This window comes from Bufo gargarizans, chromosome 11, assembly GCF_014858855.1.
Source record: "Bufo gargarizans isolate SCDJY-AF-19 chromosome 11, ASM1485885v1, whole genome shotgun sequence".
NCBI classification, from domain to species: domain Eukaryota; kingdom Metazoa; phylum Chordata; class Amphibia; order Anura; family Bufonidae; genus Bufo; species Bufo gargarizans.
The window spans coordinates 81861306-81871695 of NC_058090.1; the positions used below are offsets into that span (position 1 = coordinate 81861306).

At 44.3% G+C, this 10390-nt stretch overlaps 1 protein-coding gene across 1 annotated transcript; it reads left to right on the forward strand.

Annotated features, from left to right (window-relative positions):
• The first annotated feature begins 1555 nt into the window (after nucleotides 1-1555).
• LOC122921240 (C-reactive protein-like) lies at nucleotides 1556-7483 on the forward strand. The gene is made up of 3 exons (XM_044271211.1): nucleotides 1556-1601; nucleotides 4869-4924; nucleotides 6797-7483. Exons 2-3 carry the CDS (start codon nucleotides 4870-4872, stop codon nucleotides 7405-7407), a joined length of 666 nt encoding a protein of 221 aa, XP_044127146.1. The 5' UTR covers nucleotides 1556-1601; nucleotide 4869; the 3' UTR covers nucleotides 7408-7483.
• The last annotated feature ends 2907 nt before the right edge of the window (nucleotides 7484-10390 follow it).

Here is a 10390-nt window from a genome sequence, read left to right on the forward strand (position 1 = left end):
GGGCTGGCACTATGGGAGGAGCTGGCACTATGGGGGGGCTGGCACTATGGGAGGAGCTGGCACTATGGGGGGCTGGCACTATGGGGGGCTGGCACTATAGGGGGGCTGGCACTATGGGGGGAGCTGGCATTTCTTACAGCCCCATTTTTTGGGGGGTGGCATTCTGGGGGCATTTATTTCTTGCCCATTTGGGGGGGCACCATGGGGGAGAGGAGCACTATGGGGTATCTGAGGGCTCTAAAGTGGCATTTTTTTTATTATTGGCACATTATGGGGGGCACTATAGGGGTGAGCGGCACTGTGGGGAAGTGGGGGCTCTAAATGGGCCTTTTTTATTGGCACATTATGGGGGGCACTATGGCATCTGGTGGCACTAAGGGGGCATTTTTTATCGGCACATTATGGGAGGCACTATAGGGCATTATTTGGGGGCATTATGGGGAAGGGGGAGAGGAGCACTATAAGGGCATTTGCTGGGGCACTATATAGTGGTATTTTATACTGGCATACATTATGCGGACATTAGCTCAACTCCGGGCCCTAAGTGGGGGTATTTCATGTACTGTCATATTATAGGGAGAATTATTACTACTAGGAGGTATTATGGGGAGCTTTACTACTACTGGGGGCTATGAGGAACATGATTACTAGTATGGGCACTATAGGGGCATTATTACTACTAAGTTTGCTCTGGCAGAGAATTATTTCTATTGGTGGGATTTTGGGGAGCACTGTTACTTTGGGGGGCACCCTGGCACAGTATCAACTTAGCACAATTATTTTTTGGGGACATTATCTTCATACTATTAGTGTCTGGGAGCAGTTATTTTTTAGAGCACTGTGTGCCAATAATTGTTGAAGGGGCACTATCTGTGTGGTAGCAGTATTTCCAGGGGGACTGTTTCTGCAGTATAGTATTGGGGGCACAGCAGGCACAGTATTGGGGGCACTATTTGTGTGGTAGTAGTGTTTCCAGGGGGACTGTTTCTGCAGTATAGTATTGGGGGCACAGTGGGCACAGTATTGGGGGCACTATCTGTGTGGTAGTAGTATTTCCAGGGAGACTGTTTCTGCAGTATAGTATTGGGGGCACAGCGGGCACGCTATTCGGGCACTATCTGTGTGGTAGTAGTATTTCCAGGGGGACTGTTTCTGCAGTATAGTATTGGGGAGCACAGTGGGCACAGTATTGGGGGGCACTATCTGTGTGGTAGTAGTATTTCCAGGGGGACTGTTTCTGCAGTATAGTATTGGGAGCACAGCGGGCACAGTATTGGGGTACTATCTGTGTGGTAGTAGTATTCCCAGGGGTACTGTTTCTGCAGTATAGTATTGGGGGCACAGCGGGCACAGTATTGGGGGCACTATCTGTGTGGTAATAGTATTTCCAGGGGGACTGTTTCTGCAGTATAGTATTGGGGGTGGCAGGAAAGGGTGTTCAGAAGATGTGAAGATGATGGAAATGTGGGAAACTAATGTCTGTCTGTTAATCTTTGCAGAGACGGGAGATGGCTGAAAAATCATCATGGCGGTCTGGTCTGAATGGAGAAGATGAGGAAAGAGAACGTCTACAACAAAGGTGACATCACTGGATGTAGGAGGTAGGGGGTGCTATGTAGGAGAGGAGATGCTCCGGATCCCACTCCTGCCATTTGCAGAAGGAGGATTCAGAGCTGGGTGAGGACGGCCAAGGGGGGCAGCAGGCCACGGGCGGGTGGCAGATGGTGGGGGGAACCACAGGCCTTCAGCAGGATCTGGGGAGGGAGGAGAGCGGAGGAGCTTCCTGGCTGTAGCCGGCTGTCTATTGTATAATGTGAAGCAGTCAGTGCAGCCAGGACGGGCCTCCCCCTCTCCGTATGATGTGTAGAGACAGGCCGCAACTATAGAATGTCAGCTGTACAGTGTTTGTTGGGAGTGGCCTTTTATATGTAGGAGGGGCTTTTAATAATAGGTGGGGCTAAAAATGGGCCACTTGACTGGATTTGCCCCCGAGGACTAAGGCTGTCAGCCCTCCCCTGGCTCCAAGTGCCTATATAATAGTGAATCCTATTGTTTCCACATAATAGTGACTGCCAAATGTTACATGATAATGTTTGCCATTGGGTCCACATAATAATGATAAAAAAAAGCACTTTAATTTGTGTAGATATATCTATGGGTTCTTTGAGCAGGATCCCATCATGTGTCTATAAATACACCACTGATAGCTCATTTCAGGTGTTTTAGCAGGAGGTCCACTGATCTAGACTGGAGGGATCTCAATAAAAAAAGTTCCTGACTTAAAAGAGAGTGCAATGCTTTATTTCACCTGTGGGGGTGCTGTAGAAAGAAACTAATCACTTGGAACTGGTTTCCTCCACAGATTACAGCTGCAGCAGGGGACCCTGTTATCAGCTTATCTCCCAGGCGACTCTTGTAACTAAAAATGGATTATCTAAATCTGGTCTGGCTGTGTGACCAGTATTTTTCCAAGAAATGGTTTAAACAATGCAAGGCAAGGAGAAAAACATGTTGGGAGGGCGGTTGGAGTTTGGGTATCTTGACAGTATATAAAAAAAGATAGGAGAGCAGTAGAGACATTACACATTCTCCGCACACTAGATGAGATACTTCAGAAGAACAGTCAAGTCTAAATCTAGGTAAGTCAACATTATTATTAATATGTGATATGTAATTAATGGTGTAGTCTATGAAGGCTTCAGTCAGGGTGGCTGAACTTAAGCAGGTTCTACCCTTTTTCCCAGAATTTAGGACAGTAGTGTTTCCTATGATATCTACGAAGGTGACTTACAATGTACTTTTCCCAGTTTTATAAAAAATTAGACCCTGAGCAACAAGGAAGGTGGTCCTAGTCAGTTTTATTCATGAATGCCCTGGTGGCCTCATCACAATGCCCGCCATACCAGGCAGCAGCTGGAGTCTTATTATTGTCAACCTTCAGCTCTGAGGGACATTGTCATCTGGACCATCCCCCTTCCTCTCTCTCTCTCTCTCTGCACAGCATCTGGAATTTACCGAAATAATTAATTGTTAATTTCCTAGGTGGCCTAGGGTAGAGGAGGGGTCAGTTTTACATTTTACATTCCCTGGCAGTAAGGTCTGCTAGGAGGCTCCAAGTGTCCAGTTTATCACCCCCTAAAACCAGCCTTGTAGCCATTTCAGGCCGTGGAGAGGCTGTCTACAGTATTCTACAACAGGAGGACTGGCAGTAAGAATAGTAAAATCCCTGCCCCTTTGATCACCACTAATACAGTGCTGCTTGCAAATTTGTGAACCTTTCAGAATGTTCTATATTTCTGCCTAAATGTGACGTACATCGAATTTTCACACAAGCCCTAAAAGTAGATAAAGATAATCAAATCAAAAAATTTGTCAAAATATTAGGCTCTGTCATTAATTTATTGAGTAAAATGATCCAAGATCACACACTGTGAGTGGTAAAAGTGTGGGAACCTTTGCTTTCAGTATCTGGTGTGACCCCCGTGTGTAGCATTAATGGCAACTAAACGTTTCTGGTAATTGTTGATTAGTCCTGCACATTGACTTGGAGGAATTTTAGCCCATTCCTCTGTAGAAAAAAGCTTCAGCTCTGCTATGTTGGTGGTTTCCACCCATGAACTGTTCGCTTCAGGTCCTTCCATAACATTTCTATTAGATTAAGGTCTGGACTTTGACTTGGCCATTACAAAACTTTAGTCTTTAACCATTTTTCGGTAGAGCAACCTTGTATGCATACGGTCTTTGTCTTGCTCTATGGCACATGTTCTCTTGGGATTCAGCTCATGGACAGATGTCCTAACATTTTTCTTTACAATTTGTGGGCATTATTCAGAATTCATGGTTCCAGGACTGATGGGAATTCATCCTGGTCCAGATGCAGCAAAACAGGCCCAAACCATGATACTGCCATCACTGTGTTTCACAGATGGGATGACGTTTTTATGGTGGAATGCAGTGTTTTCCTTTATCCAAACATAATGCTTCTCATTTAAACCAAAAATTTCTATAATGGTCCCATCTGTCCACAAAAAATTGTTCCAATAGTCTTTTGGCTTGCCCAGGTGATCTTTATCAAACTACAGGCGAGCAGCAATGTTCTTTTTGGAGAGCAGCAGCTTTTTCCTTGCAATCCTGTCATGCACATCATTATTGTTCGGTGTTCTTCTAATGGTGGACTCATGAACATTAACATAAGCTAATATAAGAAAGGTTTATAGGTGCTTAGAAATTACCTTGTGTTCTTTTGTGACCTCACAGACTATTACACGCCTTTCTCTTGCCATGATCCTTGTTGGTTGACCACTCCTAGAGAGGGTAACAATGGTCTTGAGTACCCTCTATTTGTACACAATCTGCCTGAATGTGAATTGGTAGAATCCAAACTCTTTAGAGATTGTTTGTAATCTTTTCCAGCCTGATGAACATCAACAGCTCTTCTTCTGAGGTCCTCAGAAATTTCCTTTGTTTGGGTCATGATGCATTTCCACAAACATGTGTTATGATGAGCCCTGTTCTTTAAATAAAACAGGTCGCCCACTAACTCCTGATTGTCATCCTAGTGATTAAAAGCACCTGACTCTAATTTCATCTTCAAATCGCAAACGTTCACAAACTTCTGCCACTCATAGACATGTGCTATTGTATGATTTTCCTAATTAAATAAATAACCACTAAATGATTATTTGTATCTACTTTTAGGACTGATGTAGTTTTAGGACAAATAGAAAATTCTGAAGGGTTCTGAAACTTTCAAGCATCACTGTATATGCCCTTTTTTTGAGAGCCTCCCAGAATATAGTACATGTAATGATGAGTGACGTATAGATAACATCCACCAGAGTGATGCCCTGTTTCTGTGTTTTGTGTAGGATGAAGATCCCACTTGTGCTGTTTGTGGTAATCATTGGATGTTGTGCCAAAGAAAGTAAGTCACTAAGCTGGGCATTTCAGACATCTTCTGCATGACACTCCTGGTCTGATGTTTTTGCTCTGGTCTGGAGTATGAAATATTTAGAAGGTCTGTTCCGGGGCATAATGTATTTAGCGGGTGTGATCTGGTGTCTGTTTAATTCAGTGTATTTAATCTCTGATGTGTTTTTTTTAGAGGGTCTGGTCTGTTTAATTTATGGGGGGGGGGGGGGCTATTCTGGGATCTGATTTATTTAAGGGATCAGATCTGAGGTCTTAAGGTAGGTTTACACTGGCCGATTGTTGGGAAGGAAGCTGCTTGCTCAGTGAAGTAGATCTCCTTCACAGTATGAGGACAAGAGATTGCTATAGAAGAATTCTTGTTTCTGGGCAGCAGATCGCTGTTTAGACAGCACGATCTGCTGCCCAGGAACAATGATTGGAGTACCTGCATGAATGACAGGATCACCTGATGAACGAGCGCTTGTTCATCGGGTGATCGGTGGCATATTTAGATGACCAGATTATCGAGAACGAGCGTTCCCAATAATCTGGCCGATTATTGGTACATGTAAATCTACCTTATCTTTCGATCCTATCTCATATCCATCCACATACACATGGAACTGGGCCTGGCTGGAGCCCTACCAGACCCTGTAACAGTCAACGCCACATTAACATGGGGGGAAAATTGGCCAAACAAAAGCTCACGATCAATGCCCAATGTAAACATGTCCAGTGATCAAATGATGAACAACAATTTGTTTGTTTGTCTTAGTCACATCTTTTCCTATGGCAAAAAAAAATAAAATCACTGTGTAAACAGGGGATGTAATGAAAACAGTTTGGAGAGAGGTAGATCATACAAAATGTTGGGGGATGCAGATTGTAACGGATCTCCTGGCACCCCGACCGGGTACCTCTGTTAATAGATGCTCCTGAGGCTTTCCGAGGACTCCAAGCACTCCACTTGACACCGTAAGCGCTGCAGACCCCACGAACTGCCGAAGCTTGGTTGAGGTCTCACCGTCTCCTACCCACCCTGAACCTACGACAAGGCCCCAGGCTCCAGTGGGTGAACCTCTCCTAAATCCAGAGAGCAGGAACAGCTCTTACAAGAGCTAATAGTTATAGCCAGGGGAGTATAGCAAATCTTCAGTGTGTAGCAATCCCCAGTGTCAATCAGTTACCCAAACACCAGCCTCAACATGATGAAGGGTAAACCAGGAACTCTTTATTGAACACACAAGCATTGACTTATACACATTTTCAACAAGGTTACCACCCCCAGGGTTTTGTAACAACAGCCAATACAATACACTCAGACACTCCCACACAAAATCCTCCCCTCTGCCTGTGATACAATTACCCCACACAATGGGTTTATGCAATTGCATCACAGGCAGGAGAATACACAATGTCTTCTGTCCTGGAGACAACCGAGGAGTAATTCAATTATCTCTTAGGACAAAGGGAAATCGCCAATATACACGTGGGAACAATAGGACAGACATCACTACTCAAATATACAATGTCCCACCCTTTACAGTACACATAGACATTTAACATATCCCAAAATGGCACGAATTAGCCCAGGGTTTTAAAAGTTAGTAAAAGTCCTTTGTGAACAAAGGAAGCCTGGCTGATGAGAGGGCCCATAATCCTGGGGCAAGAGGCTGGTAGCCAGGCCTCTCCACCACCCAGTGGCGAGGTTGGTTTCAACACACAGATCATACCAAATGTTCATATTTACAGAAAAAAGGCCTAATAATTGAAACATATCAATGCAATTAAACTAGCGTCTATCGACTTTGTATATCATTAATTGACCCTCATTAAGATCTGATTTGGACTTTGCTTCGGACATCATTGTTTCTTTCTCTTTTAGATTTGCATGGCACGTCTTTCCTGTTTTCTAGTAGTCCCATAGCAAAAGTGGTTTTGAAACCCACCATCTCCGAACCTTTGAGAAATATTACCATCTGTCTGCAGTCCTACACGGACTTCATCCATAAAGACTCACTCTTCAAACTGGAGACTAAAAATTCCTATCCATTCCATCTCTTCCAAATCTCAGACTATTACTACATTAGAATAGACCGAGATCAAGTTTACTTCAAGACCAGCAAAGAGAGCATGGAGTGGAGACTCATCTGTGTTTCTTGGGAGTCCAGCACTGGAGTCATCCATTTTGTTGTCAATGGGAAACTCTTTCCAAGGAAGGTCTTAAAGCCGGGTTTCATCATAGACTCAGAGGTTACCGCGATCCTTGGGCATAATATTGGCTTTTCTGATATTCGTCTTGGTATGGCTGAACCTTCTTATGTAGGTGAAATTAGAAAAGTTAACATGTGGGATCAGGCTCTCCACCCCAGTGAGATGCAATCAATGTATTTTAATAATTGTTATAACTGTAATGGAAGTGTCATTAGCTGGGAGTCTGTGGACTATGAGATTTATGGAGATGTCCTCTTGTATAAGCCATCGAAAAAACCTTAGTGGATGTAACTAAACTGTTGAGAAAATCTATAGCTGATCAAAATTCTAGGGATGCTATTTTGTAAGTGTGTCTGTGAAGGTTGTCATTTATCCAGGTCGTGGTATATCTGTAAAGAATAAATCAAGGCAACTAGACGTACTGTAGATTTCTTGAAAACGTTTCACTCGTTTTTCCAACAAGCTTTCTAAATTCTGAGTGACTGAACAAGAATTCTCTGAGAATAAATATGTAACCGAATAAACATCTGGTAATTATACCCAGCATGGGGTCATAGGTCATTATACCCAGCATGGGGTCAAAGGTGTTGATTCCATTATCCTAATTGGAGTCAGTAGGTGATAAAGACTTCCCAGAAAAAGGTGGCAAGACAGCATTGTATGTGGCAGACATCTAACCCCCCTCCCCCGCCTCTATTTAAGCTTGGCTTCTCCATTTTTACGTAGATGGCCTCCTTCAAACCTCGTTTGTACCAATCGGCCTCCTTATCCAAAACACGTACTTGACTGTCTTCAAAGGTGTGACCTGTTTCTTTTAGACTTAAGTACACGGCTGAATCTTGACCAGAGGTTTTGGCTCTTCTATGCTGAGCCATACGCTGATGTAGTTGTTATTTTGTTTCGCCGATATACAGTTCTGAGCATTCCTCATTGCACTGGACTGCGTACACAATGTTGTCCATCTTGTGTTTAGGCGTTGGGTCTTTGGGGTGAACCAGTTGTTGCCTCAGTGTGTTGCTGGGTTTAAAGCAGACAGGGATGTGATGTTTATTAAAAATCCTTTTGAGTTTCTCAGACACCCCAGCTACATATGGGATACCCATATTCTTGTGTCTGTCAAGCTTCTCGCCCTCACTGGTAGTCTTGGTGCTCTTTCTTCTCCTTCCTTCTGTTTTGACAAAGGCCCAAACTGGATACCCACAAGTTTTAAGTGCCCCTTTGAGGTGTTTGAATTCCTTCACCTAGGCCTCTGTGCTGGTGGGGATTTTCTCTGCCCGGTGGTTTAGAGTCTGGATGACTCCCAGTTAGGATAATGGAATCAACACCTTTGAGCCCATGCTGGGTATAATTACCAGATGTTGATTCAGTTACATATTTATTCCCAGAGAATTCTTGTTCAGTTACTCAGAATTGAAAAAGCTCGTTGGAAGAACGAGTGAAACGTTTTCAAGAAATCTACAGTACATCCAGTTGCCCTGATTTATTCTTTACAGATATATTTTGTAAGTGAACCTCTGGAACCCAAGTCAAGTTAAGCAATAAAAGCATGCTTCTGGGCGAAATCTGTATTAGGGACATTACATAGGCCAAACATAATAAAGATGTTGTCTGCTCACTGTATTGAATCCAAGTTACTTTGCCATTATTCAGACAGTGCAGGGGAAAAGAGGAACACTCTGTATTAGCAGCAGGGAAATTTGCACTTTAATAGAAACTTGTTGCACTCGTAATTAACATATTTAATTCTTTAGTCCACATCCATTAAAAAGCAATCATCACTGGTCCAAGAAAATGTTAACACACCTGTGCCTGTTACCCTGATCTGTTTGGATGCCTGTGCACCGTCTTCTGCCTGATGCCTGGATTCTGACTCCGTCTGCCCTGACTGGTTCTTGGATTACCCTGCCTGCCTGACCTCAGCCTTATTTTGACTATGTTTTTTGCCTGATCTTTTGATGCTTTGCATTAGTGTCTCTGACCCTGTGGGTCAGCTACCAGTTACATCTAGACCATTTCAAGAGGTAGTGGCCTGGTGGCTAGATCTTTGTATAGGGATTAAAGGGTGAAAACCAGAGGACTGCCAGGACCAGGGGCGTCGTTAGGTCAAAACATTCGGGGCTTGAGCCCCGGATGTTTTGACCAGTGCCCCGAATGTTATGCTGGCAGTCATTTCCACACAATCTTCTGCACAGCCCGGAGCCTGACTCGGCCCACTCATGTGACTGATCACGTGCTCCTGACATCATGAAAGGTCCTTCTGCCCACTAGTAACTATCAACTCCTGAGGTAGGACATGTGAATGGAGCATTTCTAGGTGCATGTTTTGGCTGTATTCTGCCCCCTGCCCTGTACTGTACCCCCTATGCTGTATTTTGCCCCCTGCCCTGTACTGTGCACTCCATGCTGTACTGTGTATACCCCCTGCCCTGTACTGTACCACATATGCTGTATTCTGCCCCCTGCCCTATGCTGCACTGTGTGTGCCTCCTGCCCTGTACTGTACCCCCTATATTGCACTGTGCCCCTATGCTGCACTGTGTGCCCCCTGCCTTATACTGTACCCCTATAATACACTGTGCCCCCTATGCTGCACTGTGTGTGCCCCCTGTCCTGTATTGCGCCTGCTATGCTGTAGTGTACCCCCTGCCCTTTAGTCTGCCCCCTATGCTGCATTGTACCCCCTATGCTGCACTGTGCATCCCCCCCTTGCCCTGTACTGTAGCCCCTATACTATACTGTGCCCTGTACATTGCAGCCTCCCTTCTCTGTCTCTAGTGCTTGCCACTTGGCACTATCATGGCACACTAAGGCCAGTTTTACATCACGTTTTGCCATTCGTCTAATGCAGGGGTAGGCAACCTACGGCACTCCAGCTGTTGTGAAACTACAACTCCCAGCATGCATTATTGCTCTGCTCTTCTCATAACTCCCATAGAAATTAATGGAACATGCTGGGAATTGTGGTTTCGCAAAAGCTGGAGTGCCGAAGGTTGCTGACCCCTGGTAATGTATACATAAAATGTATATGTTAACAGGTGACTCAGACTGACACCATCAAAAAAAATGATACGTTAATGTATACATTTTTTTTTTAACAGACTTTGCAGGTGTCACGGAAGGTGTACAGGAAACAAGACAATGCAAAATAAATATATGACTCACTGGAACCAAAACTAAGGAACAAAAGGGAGACCCCTGCATAAGACCTGGCACTCTCCCTGACTGCTCAGCCTATGCGAACACCCCAATGGTGGATGATCGCATA

Coding starts and splice junctions, on each gene's coding strand:
- LOC122921240 (XM_044271211.1), top strand. CDS start 4,870: ATGAAGATCCCACTTGTGCTGTTTGTGGTAATCATTGGATGTTGTGCC. Junction 4,925..6,796: donor TGGATGTTGTGCCAAAGAAA/GTAAGTCACTAA, acceptor TTTCTCTTTTAG/ATTTGCATGGCACGTCTTTC.